The sequence below is a fragment of the Equus caballus genome, chromosome 17 (genome assembly GCF_041296265.1).
Source record: "Equus caballus isolate H_3958 breed thoroughbred chromosome 17, TB-T2T, whole genome shotgun sequence".
In the NCBI taxonomy this organism is placed as follows: Eukaryota; Metazoa; Chordata; class Mammalia; order Perissodactyla; family Equidae; genus Equus; species Equus caballus.
The window spans coordinates 21,405,722-21,429,000 of NC_091700.1; the positions used below are offsets into that span (position 1 = coordinate 21,405,722).

The 23,279-nt window shown below is 43.0% G+C and overlaps 1 protein-coding gene across 6 annotated transcripts in view; it reads right to left on the reverse strand.

Moving 5' to 3' along the window:
* The window catches only part of SACS (sacsin molecular chaperone), an 83,102-nt gene that overhangs the window by 16,479 nt on the left and 43,344 nt on the right, over nt 1-23,279 (reverse strand). For 4 of the 6 annotated variants that reach the window (XM_023621385.2, XM_023621386.2, XM_070240135.1 and 1 more), the window contains 6 exons: nt 22,780-22,865; nt 19,789-19,900; nt 13,767-13,913; nt 9,729-11,208; nt 9,031-9,122; nt 434-460 (listed from right to left, as the gene is read on the reverse strand). In XM_023621385.2, coding sequence (XP_023477153.2) covers nt 434-460; nt 9,031-9,122; nt 9,729-11,208; nt 13,767-13,913; nt 19,789-19,900; nt 22,780-22,865 — 1,944 coding nt within the window. The remainder of the gene's footprint in view (nt 1-433; nt 461-9,030; nt 9,123-9,728; nt 11,209-13,766; nt 13,914-19,788; nt 19,901-22,779; nt 22,866-23,279) is intronic. The other 2 variants (XM_070240132.1, XM_070240134.1) reach the window with 1 other exon arrangement.

Genomic DNA, 23,279 nt, shown 5'->3' on the forward strand with positions numbered 1-23,279 from the left:
AAGCCATGCTCCATCCAGCACGCTGGGCCAGTGGTCTTCTCATCTCAGTCAGAGGGTCCAGAACTGATTCCTTTTTAACTCAGTATTTATGTGTATTGTACAACAGAGGTGCATTTGCTCTCACGTCTTCCCATTACATACCACAGCTTAAAATGCAAATTTCAGCAAAATTCTTTCATTTGAGACTAAATGGTTCCACGAGATGAATGTTTCCAAGTCATTTAAATATGGTTTTATTGTGGTATGTATAACAACCCCCATATACCTATATTAGTATAGTTTCCTCTCTCCTTTAATAGGTATCACCACCAGAAAAAAAAATTGTTGACATAACTTCTAGCTACTTAGGTAAATGAAAAAACAGGATTCAAAGAATCAAATGAACAAAAACATGAGGCTACAAATGAACATAACATTTAGTCAGTTATCATACCTGAATATCCCCAGAGAAGCTGTTGTGCTAGAACATAATTAAATCCGTTCTTAGAAAAAGCCAGAATTGTCATAATTTTTACATGACAGCTACAGAAATTATTCTATATCTTAAAATAACACTGTTTGGAGAATCTTTACACATCATCATGTAAAAGAAAAATCATAAACACAACTCCAAATATAGCTGAATATACATTTAAGATTTAAAGATGTATTTCAATGCAAACTAAATCCAAACTACACAAGGGTGGGAAATCTTAGTTCAGAACAAAAGCAAAGAAGAAAGGAGTATACACTTTATATGCATAAACTACATTTCAACAACATAAATAAAGTCATTTCCTAAACTCCAAATGGGCTTTCTATATAGGCTATCATCATGTAACATTCAGATATTCTAGATAAGAATTAAGAAAGGCAAGACATCTGATTTTTTAAAAGTTTTGGACCATGTCCACAAAGTAAGTATACAATTAATTCTGACTTTATGATAAAGAAAGGGAGGTTTACATTTCCATGGCTTGTTCATGGGACCACCAATAACAAACTTCAAAGAATTGCTCATGGACATCTAACCCCTCCTCTGCCTAAAGCAAGCCATTTATTGGATAAGTACATCTCCACATCTCTGAGAGATGTCTGCACACTTGGGTACCTCGGGCTAACCTTACCAAAGGAAGTTAAGCTCCTCCAATCTTAACATCCTTCCAATTACTTTAGAGGCATTTTGTCAGTCAGTGAAGATTGACTCAGTGCTAGAGATACAGAAAGGACCACGCAGACATGGTCCCAGACCTCGTCTTGCAGTCTAAGGGGAAGGCAGGCATTAGATAAATTATCGTCAGTGATTACACAGGGATGAGTCTGCGAGCGCTCTGAGGAGCTCAGTGCTCTGTTCACACACAGGGCTGCGTGCACAACGAGCACGGGCAGCGAGAGGACGGGACGGCAAAGGAAACCATGCGCAGCACAACTTAGGGAGGATAAGAACGCGTGGGCTTCCAAACATGAGAAAGACCAAGGGGGATACGGAAGGAGGTTATTAACAACAATCATAATAACAGCAAACACTGATATACCCTCTCCACGTACCAGGCATCTTTACAACACCCAGAAGATGCAGCCAGATAATAAGAAGGCTCACAGGAAATCTTAAGGATTTTGGCTGTTGTTCCAAGGATAACGGGGAAGCCTTTGAAAGATTTTCAGATAGGGAGTGGGAAAATAATATTTTAGAAAGATAATCCTAGCAGTACTGTACTGTATTAACTACAGAAGCAAGAAGAGGTGTGGGGAGATTTTCGACGTTATTTCCACATTCCAGGTAAGAAACGAAGGTGGCCTGAATGACGGTGAGGGTGGAGTTGGGAGGGAGAAAGACCGTAAACATGGCCCTTGTGTGCAACAAGTAGCTGTGGAAGCACAAACCCACATCCTCGTGGCAAAGCCTGCCCAAAATCTTGAGAATACTGCTGATCTATACATCTGAGGCTGCCACCTAAAAGTGCAACTTTTTCTGAAGATTTCTACATACATATATGAGATGCCATTATCTCTTAAATGAATACTGTAAATCCTCACAAAGTGTGTCAAAGTGGACAGTGTCGTATGCTCTCCATCCAGACACGAAATTTGCAGCCTTTCCCCTGACCATTTGAGACAGAACACGGGCCACCTCCTCTGTGAGGTCCCCCTGCCCTGCCCCCGCCTCTACCAACTCTCTTCTCTGTATCTGATGGAGGATCCATCATGCTAAATGACAGTATTATTTACATTGCTGTCCCCGCTCAGCTGTGAGCTCTTTCAGTTTTATTCATCTTTATATTATTTCCATCTAGCACCATGCCTGGTACATAGGGGAAATTCAAACAAATGTTTATTGAAGAGTGTCTGGTCATGAAATGGAACAAAGCATGAGGCTAAATGTAATAAATAAGAATGAAAAAAATTTAAATGTAAATAAGATCTTGGTGCCAACCCATTAGGCATTCCTACCATTTGACTGAATCGATTGCTTTTTATCTATATATGTCCTCTAAAACCCAGTTACCTGCTCTTCTAACTATTCAACAATTTCTGACAGCCACCTATTTACTCACGCAACTTACTACAGAAATAATCTAGACCTGGAAATAGAAAAAAAATAGAGAATCGTAGCTCCAATTCTGCAACTCAAGCAAGTCACTTAAATCCTTCAAACTCTTTCAGCTTCACTGTCTCCATCTCTCAAATGAAGATGATAACACGGGCTCTACTATCTCACTATCATAGAAAACAATTAAGACAAGAGAAGACACAGCTGTCCCTCAGCATCCGCCGGGCATTGGTTCTAGGACCCCGCAGATGCCAAAATCCCGGGATGCTCAAGTCCTTTACACAAAATGGCATAGTATTTGCATATAACCTACACACATCCTCCCATATACTTTAAATCATCTCTAGATTATTTATAATACCTAATGCAATGTAAACGCTATGTAAACAGTTGTTATACTGTATTGTTTAGGGAAGAACGACATGCTGAATAAAGATGCAACCACCGTAGGTCTTTCAACCTGTGGTTGGTTGAATCTGCAGATGCGGACCCATGGACACGGAGGGCTGACTATACTTACTTGAAAAAGATACTAAATCACAGGCACAACACCAGGGATCTGCCTTTTCATCTTGGTACTCCTGTCCCCCCAACGCCATCCCCACCCTGCCCCGCATATGGAAGCATTAACATGTCGAAGCAAAGTGTCACCAGGTACTGGGAATACAAAAATAAAATAATAAGCACCCCGCTCTCAAGGATTTTCTAGTGTAGCACAGTAAAAATATGATTGCAGTAAGGCAAAGAGAATTAAGTGGACTGTGTACTGGGCTCCACAAGCAAAGAAGAGGCATCTACGCCAGATTTGCCCGGCAGGGGCAGGGGTGTGGAGACACACATGAAAGGAAGCCTCTTGGAGGAGACTTGTGGGCTGAATACTAAAAGACGAATCAAAGTTAGCAAGGCAAAGTGGAGGACGGAAAGAGTATTCTAAGCAAAAGGAACACCATGTACAAAAATACAGATATGAGAAGACTTTCATTCCACCCACCTTGAAGGAGGCACTGTGCCACACAGCGGTGACAAATCTCACAGGGCTCCACTCTCATGAGATGAAGGGAGCACTCAAGTTTATCAATCTACAATGCTTGGGGTGAGAACAGAAGAGGGACACTGAATGCATCAAGGTCAATGAGATGGCAAGTTCACAAGCATGGAAAGTCCACACTAACAAGACTAGATCGATCCTGAGAGAATCAGCATCCACTGGAGAACCTGCAGCAGGGGAGGGGCCTGAGCAGGTGGAGAGAGAGCATGAGAGGGAGGGAATCCTGAGAGAATCAGCATCCACTGGAGAACCTGCAGCAGGGGAGGGGCCTGAGCAGATGAGAGCAAGCATGAGAGGGAGGGAATCCTGAGAGAATCAGCATCCACTGGAGAACCTGCAGCAGGGGAGGGGCCTGAGCAGATGGAGAGCGAGCATGAGAGGGAGGGAATCCTGAGAGAATCAGCATCCACTGGAGAACCTGCAGCAGGGGAGGGGCCTGAGCAGATGGAGAGCGAGCATGAGAGGGAGGGAATCCTGAGAGAATCAGCATCCACTGGAGAACCTGCAGCAGGGGAGGGGCCTGAGCAGATGGAGAGCGAGCATGAGAGGGAGGGAATCCACGAAAAGGCTGCAGTAATAATGTCACAAGACACACAGGACCGATACACCAACAGTGGCAGTGCAATAAGAGAAAGGGACCAATAAACAAAGTTTAATCAACAGAAGCTGGAAACTGTGGAGAACAAAGCTGAGAAACAGGATTCATTCTTGAGCAACTACATGGGTAATGGGTACCTTTCTCAATAGGATCGCTCAAAAGGAGAAACAGATTTGGGGAAAAGATGGGGACTGAAGCTGTGAAAATGTTGATTTTGAGATACTTACGGAACTCCAAGTGCAAAAAAGATAACAGTTGCCATTTTATCAGTATTTCTTATGTTCCAGGTATTATGTTAAAATATATTCTGTATACCTCATCTGATCTTCAGAGTAATTCCGACTATGAGTAAAACACTACAAAAGAGCTTTTCAATAACCTATGCTGCTATGATAATGCAAAATGGGATAAAATTCAATTACTAGGTTGTCATTGCCTGCCATCCTCCACTCAACCCTTATTCTCATTTCATTAACCTGGTAATAAAGCAATCTTGCAATTTATGTAATTGAATCTTGAGGGCCTCAGATACACTCTTAGGGAAGGATGTTACCGTATTACCATGTTATTGATGAGGAAACAGAGGCTCAGAGAGGTAGGGTAATTTGTTCAAAGTCACACAAGAGAAGAGTCAAGTTTGAGCCCAGATTTGTGTGACTACAACGTCCAGGTTTGTAACCACTACACTATACTACCCCTCTTGAGACTGGGGTGGCAACTGAAGACACGGAGGTCATTACATGTGCATGACAGTGGATGCCTGGCAGTGAAGGAGCAGACTCAAAGGAAGTAAGGAAGAAAATAAGAAAGCAGAAGAAGCCCCTAAACTAACCCATACTTAGGGAGTAAACTGAGGAACAGGAATTCACAAATAATTCTGAGAAGCAGGAAGAGAAATATAAGGATACCAAGAGAGAATGGAAACATAAGAGTCACGGAGTTCAAAGGGGGAGTGATCAACAGTGTCAAAGCTTCATGGAGAACAGGCAAAAAGGAGCCAAAAAGTCCAGTGGATTCAATAATGAAAAATCATGAACCAGTGACGTCAGCCAGGCAATCCCACCAGAGTGATAGCAGACGCAGGGATACTGGAGGACGAGAAAGTACAGACAAGAAGCATACACTGCTCTCTCTAGAAGCCGGACGAGGAGGGAATGCCAGAGGGGAAACCAGAGTCAAGATCTGGCCTGTTTTCCCCAAAATGGGAAGGACTGAAACATGCCGAACTGCTGGGAGGAAAGGGGCGGAAGGGGCAAGAGTGAAAACCCAAGCATTAACTTACTATTTAGCTCAGGATTTTAAAGGTGATACAAGTAAAAGGTAAAACTAGCCAACAATGGGACAAATTTTGCTTCAGCTGTAGAATTAGAGAAGTATCCAACGCAGAACAAAAACCCTCACGTTCCAATTTTATGCAGCAGTATTTTCAAAACTGGCCCATCAGTTTTTACAGAGAATCAGTAAACAGTAGTTCACAGTGCTTTGTGTCAGCAGAACAATCACGTGATCATTATTTAGAGCAGAAAGCATCAACTGTGCTGTTTCCCACATATGAAGGGAGCTCCATAACACAAAACTCTTGACCCCTCTCACTAACACCCTCCATCTGCCCCAGGCCACCAGAAAGGGGAATGGCCTATCTCACGGGCAAACTCGGGGGCATCTGTGCCTGCCAGGGAGATGCAGGGATGGCCCCTCCACACTCCGCCGTGCACAGCAGCCTCAGGAAGGACGTCTGGAAGGTCTTCCAGTGCTGCCTGCGACCAGCCTGGGGAGACAACCGCTGAATTCTGGGTTCAACAGTATAAAGCCACTGCCTGCCGTAAGCCCTGACCTCCAATACCAGAGCTATCAGTCACACGGGCGACTTGTGATGTCCACCTGCTGGGTCCCTCTCTGTGTATCTCTTCACTGCCTCAGATCTCAGGAAGGAAAGCAGGGGGGCCATCAGCCCTACATTCTGACAGTCTGAAACAGTGTAACTGTTAATGGCATGATAACTGCTGAAGTAATATCAAAAACTAATTTTTGTCTGGAACTAATGGTATAAAAATAATAGGGAAGATGCCCAGGAAGCAGTTACCCATCACCCATATGGCCAGATAAAGATACTGAAAAGGCTAGCGGTCAAGATTATAAAATAATCATGAGAAGAGTAGCCCAAGACTTACATCAAGACAAAGAAAATGACCAAGAAGACAACTTCTGGGAGAACCGAGCCACACAATACGAGCGACAAAAAAAAGTGAAGATGTCCCATCTAGTGTAATGGTCCAAAGAAAATCAACCAAGAACCAGAGACGAACACGGTTCTTACTGTATAATGCCAAAATGACAAGTCGGAATCCACAGGGGATGAGAAGCTGAAAGGACACAAAGCAGGAAGACTCAACTTTGTCGAGATGTCAAATTGCCTAAGTTAATACATAAATCTAACTCATCCCTAAAACCGTAACGGCAGGTGCCCCGTCCGCCGGAGGCTAAAGAAGACAGCGGGGGCCGTGCCCTGTGCCAGACGGCATTTAAAAAGTTCTGAGTAAAAGCAGTATTATTCTGTTGGCCCTCTACCTTTCTACCTGATTTGGTTCTGAATAACTTTCGGCTGATTTCCAAACCCATGTCCACCGCAGAAAATATAGGCCATTAACAAAAATATTCTCTTAGGGGGCTGGCCCCATGGCCAAGTGGTTGAGTTCACACGCTCTGCTTCGGCAGCCTAGGGTTTCCCCAGTTCGAATCCTGGGCACAGACATGGCACTGCTCATCAAGCCATGCTGAGGCAGCATCCCACATGCCACAACTAGAAGGACCCACAACTAAAAATACACAACTATGTATCAGGGGACTTGGGGGAGAAAAAGGAAAAATAAAAATCTTTAAAAATATATATATATATTCCCTTCAAGGGGCCAGCCCAGTGGCGCAGCGGTTAAGTTCACACGTTCTGCTTCAGCAGCCTGGGGTTCACCGGTTCGGATCCCAGGTACAGACACAGCACCGCTTGGCAAGCCATACTATGGTAGGTGTCCCACATATAAAGTAGAGGAAGATGGACACGGATGTTAGTTCAGGGCCAGTCTTCCTCAGCAGAAAGAGGAGGATTGGCAGCAGTTGTTAGCTCCGGGCTAATCTTCATCAAAAAAAAAAAATTCTCTTCTAAAGAAAGTAATACATCACACAATGAAATACCACAGCAATGAGAAAGAATAATCTGCAAGTACATGCAGCAACCTGGATGGATCTCACAAATATCAGAGCAAGAACAAGGAGCAGACACAGAGCCATGCCGTACGACCCCTTTAACAGACAGCACAATAACCAGGGAATCAGCCTCTGCTATGACGTCAGCGTCACGGCCACCCTGGAGCAGCTGAGACTGGACCAGGCATGAGAAGCCTTTCTGGCTGTGGCAATCTTCTGGTATTTGATTGAGGTGTGGTTGGTTTGTAAAATTTCATTAAGCCTACATTTATGATATGTATACTCTTCGTGTATATACATATATTTTTTTTAAGATTTTTTATTTTTTTCCTTTTTCTCCCCAAAGCCCCCCGGTACATAGTTGTATATTCTTCGTTGTGGGTCCTTCTAGTTGTGGCATGTGGGACGCTGCCTCAGCGTGGTTTGATGAGCAGTGCCACGTCCGCACCCAGGATTCGAACCAACGAAACACTGGGCCACCTGCAGCAGAGCGCGCGAACTTAACCACTCGGCCACGGGGCCAGCCCCCGTATATACATATTTTAATGTAAATTTTTATAAAAATAGAGAATTTGAAAAATAAAAATTTCTAAAACTTTGGAGCAAAGAACGACAGGGTTATAGGAATCCATGTTTAGACCCCCCCAAGTCTACTCTGAAGATGACAATTCCCAGTTAAGTGAGTAATCTAGATGCGGGACAATCAATGGCACAGCTACGACCTCACAGTGACAGAGTCCTTATGGTAAACTGCAGTTCCATCCTCATTTTCCTTTAGTCTCACTTTGACTCCCCGTTCCAATTCCTTCTGCTTATTTTTAAATGAATAAAGATATACAATTTTTAAAGAATAAAAGATGTGAAACATTTCCTTCAGGCATTATCTTTGAAAGAAAACAGTATACGCTATAAAAAACATATCACAAAAAATATGCTTCACAACCTTAACCTTAACCAGAGGGACAAATCCATAATTTTTCAGGCCAATATCTAACTTAGAAAAAGTTCAGGCAACAATCTTATAAAGGAAAAGATGCTCGCAAAAGTTGAAAGATAATATTAAACTTAGAACCACGGTGATTTTTTTTCCCCAAACCATTCTGTCTGCTCCTAAAAAGAATTCTCAATTAAGGACACTCATCCTTTGCAAAGATCCCAGGAGTCCCCTTTCCTGACATCGTTGCAGAGTTCACTTGATGTGTCTGCATCTCCCTGGGTCTGACCCAGCACACCCATGCAGAACTGTGAGGGCAGTGTGGACGGACAAGACGACAAGGCGGAGAGGAGGAAGTCCTGAGCTCTGGGCACACACGGGCTGACGGCCTTGAACCGCACCTCTTTCTCTCCTCGTCCGTGCAATCTAACCAATGACAGCCATCCTCACTACTACACAGGCTACAAGGCATGAGGCTGGGGGCTCAACCAAGAAAAGAAATGGAAAAGCACTGGAAAGCTGGAAAGCACTGTGCAGGTCTGAGAAACTACTTCCATAAACATACACCACCATACCAGGACAAGAGAGATTTCTAAATACAATCTCACTTTTGGTAACTACTGGCAATTTCATACTGGTTCAACTTAATAGAACACTTACAAAAACTTTATCTTTTTATAAATAGCTTAATGAAAAAAAAACCAAGACAACTACCATACCTCGGGTCTGGGCAGCTTCCTTTAAAGCAGCTAGAAGGTGAGGCTTCAAGTTATCCAAAATAAATCTTCCTTCAAGACCTGGGAAAAGGGACCTAAAAAGTGAAAGGAACACAGCAATTATAATCTAACAATTCTAAGAGAAAGAAATTCAATCATATAATTTCAAGTCAGTTAAGTGTAATATTTTACGTAAATTATAATGCACACACCAAATCATGATGCAATACTTTTTGATCAAATGTTGTCTAGGCTTCACCTTAAAACACAAGGGCAGCACGCATCATATCCAAATCTAGAAACAGTCTAAACATCTTATAATAAAACTAATTTTAATTTCTGAAACATCAATACACATTCTCAGTTATAAAGAAATACTTAATATGCCATTTTAATTAATTTAAATTTAATCAAAATAATTCATCATTGACTGGTCTGACTTAGTTATTATTACCACTTTATTGAAATTTCCAAGAAAAACAACTCCTTGGATAACTTTTTAACTCATAAACATCTGTATGTTTTTTCATTTTAGAAGATAAAAATGTATCCTTTCATACTTTAACAAAGTATTTCCGCAAAAGTCTTCCTAACTATAAAATCCACATTGATAACTGACGAACTTCACAATGAAGGACTAAACGTGGGGGGGCAGAGGAGCCCCTCCGAGCAAAGAGGCATTGTCCAAGTGGGGCACATACCTTGGGTAGTCTTCCGAGGTAATATAAACCACATCTTGGTCTGAGACCGAGGACGAGAAGGGGACGAAGTGCCCGTTTTGCAGAGGGAGGAGCTCCAGCCCGAGCAGCTCGCTGTAGGCCTCGTCGGAGAGCACGAACTCCAGGAGGTGCAGCCTCTCGCGGGCGCCGCCCTCGGGCGCAGACTTGCGCAGCACCTGCCGCACCCACGCGGGCGTCACCTTCCTGGCCGCGCCGGGGGCGGCGAGCTCCACGGCAGCGGCCAGATTGGCCGGCACCTTGACAATCTGCTTCCCTGAGCTCTGGAGGTAGTTGAGCACGGTTTCTGTGTATTCCAAACTGTCATCCAGTTCTGAGAAGTAGGCCTGCTCCAGCTGGACCCAGTGGTTGCTAATGGAGTAGAGAACCGCATTCTGGAACAGCTCGTTAAACAGAGGCTCCAGCACCCGCTGCCAGTGCACCCGGACTTTATTCACGTCGGGCCAAAGTCTGTAGATGACGTCCACCGAGAAGGGAAAATCGGAGCTCCTTTCTGTCTCCAGACGTTTTATTGAATCTAAGATCAGAGTAGCGTAGGCTTTAGGGACAACATTCACAACGAGAAATTCATTCCATAAGGCTGCCGGATCCCTCCACTGGTCCAGCTCTCTCCACTTGATGCTTCTGCGATTGTCAGTCAGGCCAAAGAACCCACTGATGTGCACCGGCAGGCCCGTCTTACTTTCCTCACCAGGCGGCAAAGGAAGAAAACAAAATGCTTTTCCTGAGAAATCAGATGTTGCTCCTTTTTCTTCATCATCTCTGCTTGATAAGGGCATGGCTATTCCAATGATTGGGACAAATTTCAACTCATCAGCTAAAGAATCAAGGGCGCTACTAACCCCTCGCCCGCCCACACTGTTACACACCAACCAAGATGTTTTTTGTGTGTCTTTAGTACTCTCGTCTTCTAATACTATATTTATGTGATACGTTACACAGGTTACGCTATCGCTTGGAATCTTTTTACAATAGTTACTTATGGCGGTTCCCAGAATCTTTACAGAATTCAGCCGTTCCTGTTTCAGGGCCGTACTCTCACTAGCAGTCACTCTGAACATCAGCTTCTCTGTGCCATCAGCCTCTCGGACGTGCAGGGAGACGTCCTGCACACTTTTCAGAAAGAGCAGCACCGTGTCTGCATCGGCCCTAAAAGACTCAAACAACTCGAGAACCTTCTGCTTGTTGTAGAGGTTACTACTCAGCTGTGAAGGTTGCAGGCGAAGAGGGAAACGGAAAAATGTTCCTGGAAAATTGCCATTTACAAACATTTCCTTGGTGCTTCCAAAAATGCCAATAAATGGGGCAAACTGGTCCGAAAGCTCACTGATTTCTTTGCTGTCATCTTTGAGATTCCAACACTGGCCTGATTCATGTGGACCAAAAAGTGTTTGATGAGGATCTAACATCCCAATCTGGTCACCACTAAAGATACAAGGAACATCTGTAGAGAAAATTCAACAGCTGTGATCGACCCTGAAACTTAATGGACAATTATAATTGCAGTCATAGCGCATAATTACTACCAAAATATTACACAAGCAAAAGCAAGAGCCATAAAAGGACTCTAAAACAGATTTATCTAAAAACAAATTAAATTTAGCTTTGGAAATAGAATTCTCTGAACACAAAAAATAAACATTTCTCTTCTGATTCAATAAGTACCAGGCATAATGTACCTTATTATTGTGAAAATATCTAAGCTGTATCTTCAAACTCTTATTAAACAATTAAATATGTAAAGAGCATTCGGATAGTATTTATACTCGGCCCCCTCAGCCACAGGAACCCAATTAAACAGAATTGCATCTTATGCTCAAAATAAAAACTTCAACCGCAGATTCTCTGAAGAAAGAGGGGGAGAGAAGTAACAACGCAGGTAGTCCAGCCCGCCGTGTCACTCAGCAAGCACACGCCCGGAAGTGAGTGTGAAGTGAGCCCCTCTTCTGGTGCTGTCCCTGTGCCCCTCAGAGCAAAGTGCCCCACGTAGGAGCATCTCGCCACGCTGAACCCAAGTGCAGTGCTTCAAGAGACATGTTTTTGTAAAGAATGGCCCCTAATTTGATACCAGCTGCTTCACCTGTTCTCAACCAAAGACAGAGGGATAGTCAAACACTGGCAGAAAAACCAGAGAGGTCGGACGTGCCGCACTGCGAGGAATTCTCCACCATGTGCCTCTTAAGCACATCCCGAGGTCATCTTGACGGGGGTTGCCTCGCATGGCGACTCGAGCACCTAACTAACCTTCATGCCAGACATGGCTCAACGAGGTCCACCTTTACTATGCACGGCTGCCACTGCAGGCTCACCTGTCACAGGCACCAACTCCTAAGGTCTCAGGTATTTCAAGTAGGAAACATTGTTCACCAACCCAGCCACTAAATCCAGCAACAAGGCCATCTACGGCACTCTGTCTACACTTCCCTCACACAGTGTTAGCACTCCCATTATCAAAATGACATCAGGGAGACTCCTGACAGCTGTAAAGCATGACCCATGGCTGTCGCAAATCCTCAGGCTAGAGAACAGCACTCAGTTAATAATGTCCACGTGAATGTGCTCATTCTCAAAGGGGGACGAATCCACAGGGAGCTACAGATGCTGGCAGTCAGCGGGACTCTAACCAAACAAGTTTCCATGCTGTGCCCCCCTAAAACTTAAAACTGCTACATGCCACAGACCTGAGGGGTGACCTCCAAACAGCTGAACGCATGAATATTAGTATGCATGTATAATAGTTATATAATATTGTAATATGATTTAATACAACTTTTATTATATAATATGTAATTAATATTACTTAATATAATATTATAATAGTGTAAATGCAATAAAAAAATAGGCTGACGAAAACGGGGCTTTAGTGATGGGTGCCCAGGCGGTCCCAACTCAGGCTGGCTGTCTGAGGGCAACACCTCCCACTTGCGTTCTCCAGAGCACCCCAGCTGTGGCCACCCCAGCTCTAGCCCTGCCGGCTCTCTCTCCCCTTCTCCTGCAAGTTCCAAATGCAGACACAGTTTGAAACTAAACCCCAACAAAGGCCAATTCCATAAAAAAATTTTACCACAGACTACAGCAAATACTAAGAGCTCTGATTCTGGAAGAACAGCCATACACTCAGAGATGTCTACACTAAGAGTTCCAGTATTTCCTAATGTAACTATGAACCAGAACCTGGTATTCTTTATGGATTCAAAACATAACTTCAAAGTAATCTTTAAAATACTCCTAAGTTTAAGAAGAGGAAAATTTTTATGAGGAAAATGTAGAGAAACCAGAATCACCTCAAAGATCTGCACTTGGTCAGTTATTTAATATCACTGGATATTATACTTTCCTTTTTAGCCCCGATGTTTAAAAATATGTACAAGAAAATCTGTGAAAATCAGTTTGCCTGACAAACATTTTCGGTGTAAAACGTTTTAGAGTCACAATTTTGTGTAGGCATTTCAAGACCTACATTTCAAACCTCACACAAAATGACTGAATATATTACGTTGATTCCACTGGATCATGATGACATTAACTTTTAGCATCACATGATGAAGCTTTGCTGTAGTTATCACGGTAACTTCAAAAAACTCCAGACACAGAGAAAGACAAACACCAGATGATTTCACTCATATGTGGAATATAAACAAACACATGGACAAAGAAAACAGCTCAGTGGTTACCAGGGGAAGGGGGGTAGGGGGTAGGCACGGGGGGTGAAGGGGAGCACTTATGTGGTGACAGTCAAGAAATAAGGTACAACTGAAATCTCACATTCATGTAAACTATTATGAACTCATTTAAAAAAACAATAAATTAAAAAAAATTTTTGTTTAATTTTAAAAAAATTCCAGACACACTGATATTTCACTGACATACTTCTTGCCACTGACAGAGAATTTGGAAAAGATGCCTTTTAAAACAGTATCATCTCTGAAGTTAACCAAATAAATTGCAAAATATAAGCTAAAATAGTTTTTAATATCAAGACTGAAAAGCCAAACACTATACCTGTTATATGATAGACCGAATTGAACCCAATCCCAAATCTTCCAACCTTCAAAGGGTCGTCCTTCTTCCTGCTCCTCGCGATCTCCTGAATGCCGTGCCAGTCCTCGGGGGTAAACACTGCATTGTTGTAGACATAGAGGGCAGACCCTGCAGGCAAACACAGGTCCAGGGGCTCAGAAGAAGAAAGCCAAGTGCTCAGTTCTCTCTCAAGAACGTCCTCTACACAATGGTGAGACAGAAAGGAGTCAACGGAATGACTTAATTCTGCATTATAATTCCAACTGTTTTCACAATAAAAATAAAAACACAAATTAACGGCAAGAATTCCCAGCAGTAGTAGTACAGTATTGTTGGTCAAAAATCCAAAAGGAAAAATTAAGGGTGTTACGGTACTTGGACACCCAAAACACAGGGCAAACAAGGAAATTAATCACAGTGTACTACTTTGTAAAACTTGTTCCTAACTAGCATATTTAAATTTTTGTGTGTAAATGGGATGACCTGTAAATGTACTAAGGAGACTTACTATCTACAGAAACCTTGTTAATACATTATTTCATAAGGCAAAAAAATAATCCTTTAGTAAGATTAATAATCATCTTGTGTTTGCGTTTTTGTCAGTCTCTAGATTTTTCTATACAAGGTGTTACTTGTATAATTTAAAAAATCATTAATGTGACAGATTTTTAAATAAGCACTTCAGAATAACACCATCCTGTCTCTAAAGTAGTTTCTTTAAAAAGTTGTAATTCTGCACAAAATGTTTTTGGAACTCCACTTTTCGAGACTTATCTTCAGAATTTCTAACATCCTTTGACTACGTTCAACTGCAGTAACTCAGTGTACTGTAAACATAATCAACCTTTTTCCTTTAAAAAGTTACTGAAGTATAACATATATACAATGCAAAGATCTTAAGCGTACAGCTTGATGAATTCTTTTTTACAAAGTGAATAAACCTATGTAACCTCCATCCAAATGAATCAGAGAACATTCCAGCACCCCCAGAAGCCTCTTCTCAGGCACCTATAAATTCAGGCACAGACATGGGCACGTTGGCATAGTTGTTTTACAGAAGTGGCAAGGCTGCTATTTGAGAAACGGTCACAGGAGGGACATGAAACCAGCCACAAGTGCTGAGGCTTCTCTGGGAAGGACCAGCACACTGGGGTTCAAGGGGACTGTGGAGCCAGATGAGCCTGGATTTCAGACCCAGCTCCCCCGTCACCGACTGCATCACTTCAGGTAAACCGAAGTCATTAAGGCTCAGTTTCCTCATCTGTAAAACAAGGATGAGATCAGTATCCACCCGCAAAGAAGTGTTGAGGATCAAATGAGACAGCACGGACCTCAGCACAGAGGAGACACCTAAACAGCCAGAGGCATTACTGTTGTAATCACTAGTAGTAGCACATGATACTGTTAGTCCTTATTATTAACAAAATAAATATTACAGGACTATTAACAAAATAACTATCTTATTACCCAACAGCTAACACAGCTGGTTTAAAATGGCATCCAGCAAGCAGCGTCTGGCTCTGCCTGGTCCAGATGTCCATTAAAGACACTTATGAAGACACAGAAACAAGAACTGCAGAACCTCAACACTGAACACCAGGACCGAGCATGAGCCTCTCGCCAGGATCTAAAAGAACTCGCATAACTACACGGAACATGGCAGGGACTCAGACCCCAGCAGGGGACACACCACGCAGTACGGCCGGGGAGCAAGCAGAGCCGTCAGCCTGAAGGAAGACCCACCTTCCTTCCCGCTGTCCACTGGAAAACCAGGTAGCCAATCTTCTGCTGTCCAACTGCTTGTCAAAAGTTTTGTTAAATTACAAACTAAGAGATGCTTGGTCTTACAAACTCAACTAAGGAAGTGTTTCTCATGAAAAAGAATTTCTCCCTCACATCCACATTCTCCAAGATTTGACACTATCGAAAGTGCTGTTTCCCACCCTACACCATCAACGCAACTCCTAGAAAGAAGGAAAAAGATAAACAACCCCCCTGTAGGTGAGCCTGTCCTGCACACTGGCTTCTGGAGCTTTCCCTGCACTCCGCTGGTCAGTGTCAGAAGCACGTGGTGCACACGCAGACCAGCCCACCCAGACCTCAGAGAACTGGTCAAAGTCAGCAAGATGCATCGTCTCTCAACTGGATTCTGCATGGAACAGGTACAATCAGTTATTATTCAATGTGTTTAACCAAGGTGTAATTCTGATCGTACACATCCTGGGGTTAGGAGGGAAGCTGCACATTTTGCTCCAACCTACTTGAGTCTCTTAGGGATCAGCCTCAAATACCTCACAGCCACCCTGATCACAAAGTGCGCTCCTGGTCCCGGGAGTGAGACAAGAAAAGAATAAACATCCCGAGAGACAGGCAAAAAGGCTGTCTGGGAAGCAAAGGCTCAGCAGCAGGCCTGCGGCCTGAGGATTACAGGGACCCTGAGAGAGAGGGCCCAGCCGCCTCTCCCCGCAAGCACACCGACAGCAGCTCCCCGGGCAAACACTGAGTGCTCACTGCAAGAGCCTTTATCTAGTGGTTGCTGCTAGAAGGTCGCTTACTGTAAATACACCTGGAATTAATAGACTTATGAGACATAATTCCCTGAAAATGCCATGAGCTACGTAATTGTCAGAGAAAAACAGGAATGTGTTTGATGCCTGAAGGAGCTCCCTCTGCGTAAGTGACGGCCTGCACGCGTCACTCAGAGCCCTCTCTTGCTAACACCACGCCAAGGTGCATCCAAGGGACACAGCACAAAGGAGCCCGGGGGAGGGGCTGCGAGTGCAAGAGTCCCCGGGCTTCCTTCACTTGTTCTCTTAACTACATCCTTGAAATCCACAGTCAAGTGTGACAAACTGGGTAAGATCTCTTATTCTTCTGCAACTGATTTGACAGATTGGGCCTCTGTCATCTGATTACATAAAAAGGAACAGAAACAAGTAGGACTCAAGAGTTCTTATTTGCAAAACGAAGCATCAATTTAAAAAAAACCTGTGCTTAAGAAGACGATACCAGCCAAGACAACATTCATATCTGTCTGCAAGAGAAACACATTCTCACATACGCAAGAGCATGTGGGGCCCTCAATAATATTTGTTAAATAAAGATATCGAAGATCATTTCTACCTGCTTCTATATGTCCAAGTTTATTTTAAATTGGATAATCTGATACCACTTTAAATAGCCTATCTCTAAATATACTTATGCACATACACAGCTAAATAATCTTGTTCCAAATATATTTTTAAATGAGGTGAGGTCAAGGCTAGAAGCAAAAAATCCTAGACATTAGGTAGAATTTTGAAGCAAAACACTGTAGGAGCTCTTCACTCTCTCACCTTTATGGATCGATCGCACACACAGGGTAACTACCGTCCACACGACTCCAGACACAAAATAGTACCAGATATACAAGCCCACTTAACCCCCAAAAGAAGTGGGAGGCAGATTTTGTTCTTAGTACCATCTTATAGCTGAGCAGACTGAAATTAGGCAAGCCTCATTAACCGGCTTAATCACAGTGAGTAAACATGGGGCTCACAGCTGCACTCAACACACAGTGCACCGCAGGGACGCACGCGGCACAGCAGCCCCACGGGACTGGACAACACCCATTCACATCCACGCCTGACATCCTTCAACAATGGTTGCATTAAATCATAGAATCTTAGAAACAGGAAACCCTACTGGTTTAATCCTCTCATCATAAAAATGGACAACGGAGGTGAGACGACTCGCCCAAGATCACAAAGGTGGCAGGAGTTAGGACTGGAACAAAAAACCCCACTGTATTACACCTCATCGCATCTCTTCACATAATAAAAAACCCAACTTTCATATCACAAATTTGACCTAAGAATGAATACATTAGCTATGATAAATGCTAAAAATTCAATGTTTAACAATAATGTCGATTACCCGTCTAAACCATAAAGCATCTTTTTAAAATATATGATTTACATCTTTTTAAAAATACATCCAGGAAAATCTAATTGATTGTTCCTTTTCTCAATAATTTTCTATCATATATAGTCATTCATAATCATCCTACTGACTTTAAAGCTCCTCTAGAAGTCAGGAACACTCTTTTCAACACAATTCAAAGAGGAGGACTGAGACACACAGTTCAGAGAGGAGGACTGAGACACAACAGTGCAAAGAGGAGGACTGAGACACACAGTTCAGAGAGGAGGACTGAGACACAACAGCTCAGAGAGGAGGACTGAGACACAGTTCAGAGAGGAGGACTGAGACAGTTCAGAGAGGAGGACTGAGACACACAGTTCAGAGAGGAGGACTGAGACACAACAGTTCAGAGAGGAGGACTGAGACACAGTTCAGAGAGGAGGACTGAGACACAACAGCTCAGAGAGGAGGACTGAGACACAGTTCAGAGAGGAGGACTGAGACACAGTTCAGAGAGGAGGACTGAGACACACAGTTCAGAGAGGAGGACTGAGACACAGTTCAGAGAGGAGGACTGAGACACAACAGTTCAGAGAGGAGGACTGAGACACAGTTCAGAGAGGAGGACTGAGACACAACAGTTCAGAGAGGAGGACTGAGACACAGTTCAGAGAGGAGGACTGAGACACAACAGTTCAGAGAGGAGGATTGAGACACAGTTCAGAGAGGAGGACTGAGACACAACAGTTCAGAGAGGAGGACTGAGACACAACATCTCAAAGAGGAGGACTAAGACACAGTTCAGAGAGGAGGACTGAGACACAACAGTTCAGAGAGGAGGACTGAGACACAACATCTCAAAGAGGAGGACTAAGACACAGTTCAGAGAGGAGGACTGAGACACACAGTTCAGAGAGGAGGACTGAGACAGTTCAGAGAGAAGGACTGAGACACAACAGTTCAGAGAGGAGGACTGAGACACAACAGTTCAGAGAGGAGGACTGAGACACAACAGCTCAGAGAGGAGGACTAAGACACAGTTCAGAGAGGAGGACTGAGACACACAGTTCAGAGAGGAGGACTGAGACAGTTCAGAGAGAAGGACTGAGACACAACAGTTCAGAGAGGAGGACTGAGACACAACAGTTCATAGAGGAGGACTGCGACACAACAGCTCAGAGAGGAGGACTGAGACACACAGTTCAGAGAGGAGGACTGAGACACAACAGTTCAGAGAGGAGGACTGAGACACAACATCTCAAAGAGGAGGACTGAGACACAACAGTTCAGAGAGGAGGACTGAGACAGTTCAGAGAGGAGAACTGAGACACAACATCTCAAAGAGGAGGACTAAGACACATAGTTCAGAGAGGAGGACTGAGACACACAGTTCAGAGAGGAGGACTGAGACACACAGTTCAGAGAGGAGGACTGAGACACAACATCTCAAAGAGGAGGACTGAGACACACAGTTCAGAGAGGAGGACTGAGATACAACACCTCAAAGAGGAGGACTGAGATACAAGAGTTTAAAGAGGAGGACTGAGACACACAGTTCAGAGAGGAGGACTGAGACAGTTCAGAGAGGAGGACTGAGGCATCAGGGGTCTACGGGTTATGCTTCGTTTATTGTCCTGCCTCTCATTTTCCTTATTCCCCTCTCTCCTTCAATCTTCCCCACCCCACTTCAAAACACTTCAAGACTACCCTAAAAGCAGAAAATTACTCACAAAAGCACAGCCTCTTACTTCTTTCCAAGTGCAGAGAAGTGTTATATATATGGAAAGAGTGTCCTTTTGTCTTGCTAATGATACAAAATACTCACAAGTTGCCTGAATGGAATAAGAGGCTTATGTATTTATATTGCTCGTTACTTTCAGTTTGGAGATTTTTGTTCTTTATTTTCTAAAATTACAAACTAGCAGAGATACCTGCCCACCAAAAGCAGAGAAAAACATGTGAAGAAGTGGAATTAAATATGCCAAGAAGTGAAGTACAGGTGGTAATTAGACTGTTCATTAAACAGACTATTGTAAATCACTAAAAATCACCTGTTAGTACATAAAATAAACTCTGTTCCCAACTAATTATTGATTCTTACCCTGATATTGCGCCATATCTTTTGACCAAAGAGTCTCTGTTCCATATTGAGTTTCATCGTATAAAAATTTAACTTCTGTGGCTCCAGCATCTTCTGCATTCTGAATTAATTCCTAGTCAAGAAATATACCAAAGAAAAAATATTTAGCAATACAGTAATCTACTGCCCATCTTCATATCTACCTGTAATATTTAAAAAAAAGTAATTACATTTAAGTAAAGGAAACCCACTATTTGCATCATTATCTTTAGATGTGGTGAGGATACATCTGGAAATAATTGTTACATCCATAACAGAGTCTGATTGAAAGAACATGAGTCTTTCTCCAACTGTACATACCTAAATGCATTTTTTAACTTGCTATCTCTTAGCCTCTAAATATAAATCCTGAGACTATTTACAACTCTGTCTCTTATTTACAATCTGCCCGAAGGCTTCATTCAAAACAAATTACTCCATTTCCAAAAGCTGCACAGATTGGTCTGTCGGCTGGGACAGGTACCTCATTCTTGAGCAGTTACTAAAAAGAAACCGTCAGTTATCATTCACTTACCAAAGTCTGCTTTTCTAGAAGAAAAATGTATCAGTCTACACACCCATTAACAGGCCGCTTTCTTGAGAACTTGAGATAGCAACACGCCTTTCTCCCACCCTACGCTGAAAGCTCCGGAGGCAAGGACGGGCTCATTCCCTCATAAAGAAGGTAGTAACATTACTCATTGGGTGGACGGTGGGTGAGTGGGTGGGCGGATTTGTGATCAGACTATGTAATGTAGAAAAGGAAGTGGCAAACTACAAGATTTACACCCATCCGTAGCCTCAAAAAAACCCCAGTCTCAACAACCCCAATCACTTTGACACATCTCCCAAAAACACGCGGGGCCCTGGTCCCCTTGAAGGGAGCTCCAGATTCTTAAATAAGAGTCCGACTCCTTGAGCCAACACCATAATCATCAACATTTGAAACAAACTCCAGAGATATTGTCCCTAGTTTATTCTAGACCTTGTCTCAAGTAAGGAAAAATCACAAGATGACAACTGCCTGGATGAGCTCTGACTCAGACCAAACCAAATCAAGTGGTTCTATTTTAAATGGATGGGTCTTTAGAAACACAACAGTTCACCCTGTATTATTACACCCATGAACCTCTAACTTCAGGGAGAACTATTTTTTACTTTCCCAGCACCTTGGTATCACTAAATGGGGGTGGGAGGGTGGGGCACAGGGAGGTGGGGATGGGCAAGAAGTGAAGAGAGCGTATGCTGATACTATGGCAATGCCAACAGCAAAGTGTTCATCAGAGCAGAAAGGTGACACAGTGCCACACGAGACAACTGTCAGACTGAGGAAGAGAACAGTGCAGAATTGAAGGCAGATGTGAGGTGAGGTGAAGGCGTTTAGTCACCCAGTGCACAGCTAAAGGCCGGGGAGTCTCAGCCCACCCGCGCACCTGCCCTTACCCACCTGCTTTCCAGCTACCAACTCCTTCTATTTCCACACTGCCTACTTCTCACAGAATTTCAAAGACCTTTCCTCCCTTAGTCAGTCTAACAGAATCCCTAAAAATTAGCAACCTTATTTGCATTAGGATATGATATACAAAAGACAAAATAAGAATGAAATAGGCAACAGAATAGAACGTTAACTTACAAAATGATAGCACTTCCGGGCTGGATCTTGCTTTCATTTGGACATCTATTTGTACTTATGTGCATTTTAGGGACAGAGACGGAACAAACTACAGATAAAATCCCAAGTCCTGGGCTCTAGCTATCAGCCTCAAGGGGAACAAACAACAGGAGGGGACGTTCTTTCTCAGGGGGTCTCTTTCAAACCGATTTTGAGAAGAGGAGGCAAGAAATGTGCCAATTTGCTATGATCTTGGGCAAGTCACTAAAATATCTCTGGGCCTGTTCCAGCAAACATCACAAAACATGGTGCTCTAAGTTTGGGTGATTTCTAAGATTCCTTTTAAACCTACAACAGTTGAATTCTACTAAAATACCCAAGCAACAAAGATTATATTGAGCGAGCTAGCACACAAATACACAACCAGCAAAGTGGAAGGACTCAACAGCAGCTGCTTGTCGACTAGAGCACTGTGCACGGACCTCGCTCATAGGCGCCCCACGCTTCACGACAGGAGCCCACTCCCTCACTCCTGAACTGACGAGACCTCACTAAGGACGCAGCACAGATCCGAGTAGGACGATTTAAGCTAAGTTAAACAGACTTAGTCCTTATTCTCCAAAAATTTACCAACTAAACTAGAAAATATGAGGGCTAAGATATTGAAGGTAAAAAACACCAAATAAATTAATGAGAAGGAACATGCATAATAACCGATCTACTTTTACAACTGATTAAGGAGGTTTCTCAAACACAAGCTCTAAACACAAGCTTAAACATAAAATCTAATTTTTGCAATATCTTCCATTGTTGCTTTCTTTTATGCTTCTTCAGTCTTCTGTTTTTTAAATAAGCGTATTCAAACTAAAGGAATATATCATAAATAGAAATAACTAAAATAATTATCCTATTAAATAAACTCTCCCAAAAAGCACACCTCTAAATCCAGGGGTCAAGCGGGCCTGTTCAAAGCCCCTGAACACAGGTTTTGTATTCTTTTGTTTGTTTGGTCGGTTGGTTGGTTTGTAATGCCCCTGCACAATGTTTTACATAGAATTCCCTAAATTAAATTATTGTAAATACATAAAATTACAAAGAGTGTTCCAAGAGCAGCACCGTGTGGATTACAGCACATAGCAGCTCAGGAGCTCCTCTGCCTCAGAAGCCTCATCTGTTCACAGTGACTCCCTTCCCAGCCCACCCCACCCAGCGCGTGCGGCAGGCGCCAGGCACATCGGTACAGCCATTCAGATTGCCACGAAATTTTTAAAACTTTAAAGACTAACAGGACATCTAAGTCATTTTATCCCATCTCATCTTTATCCAAGTAAATTCACACACAAATACAATACTTGCCCTACCTTAAGAATCTGTCCTCCTTCTGGATATCTTCTTAAAATGTCCTTGAGAAAATCAACAAGTGGCGGAGTTGTTTGACCAAATCGACCTAAGATAGAGAACACATTTAAAATGATTTAGAAAAAAATCCCACGGCTTGTTTCCAATGTGTTACGTGGTTCCAAGACACAGTCAAATCATACAAGTTACAACTTCATCTACTTTACTGCAGCACTGTGGTGCGAAAACCTACCTGCCTAACAAATTCAGTACAAAGTAAAGATTCAATTTTATCAAATCTCAAGATTTTTAATTAAACTACCAATTTGGTTTTTAAAAAGTGTTCAGGGGCCCAGGCTCATGGCATAGTCATTAAGTTCAGCATGCTCCACTTCAGCAGCCTGGGTTCACGGGTTCAGATCCTGGGCACAGACCTCCACACCACTCATCTGCCATGCTGTGGCAGCGTCCCACATACAAAATAGAGGAAGACTGGCACAGACGTTAGCTCAGGGCCAATCTT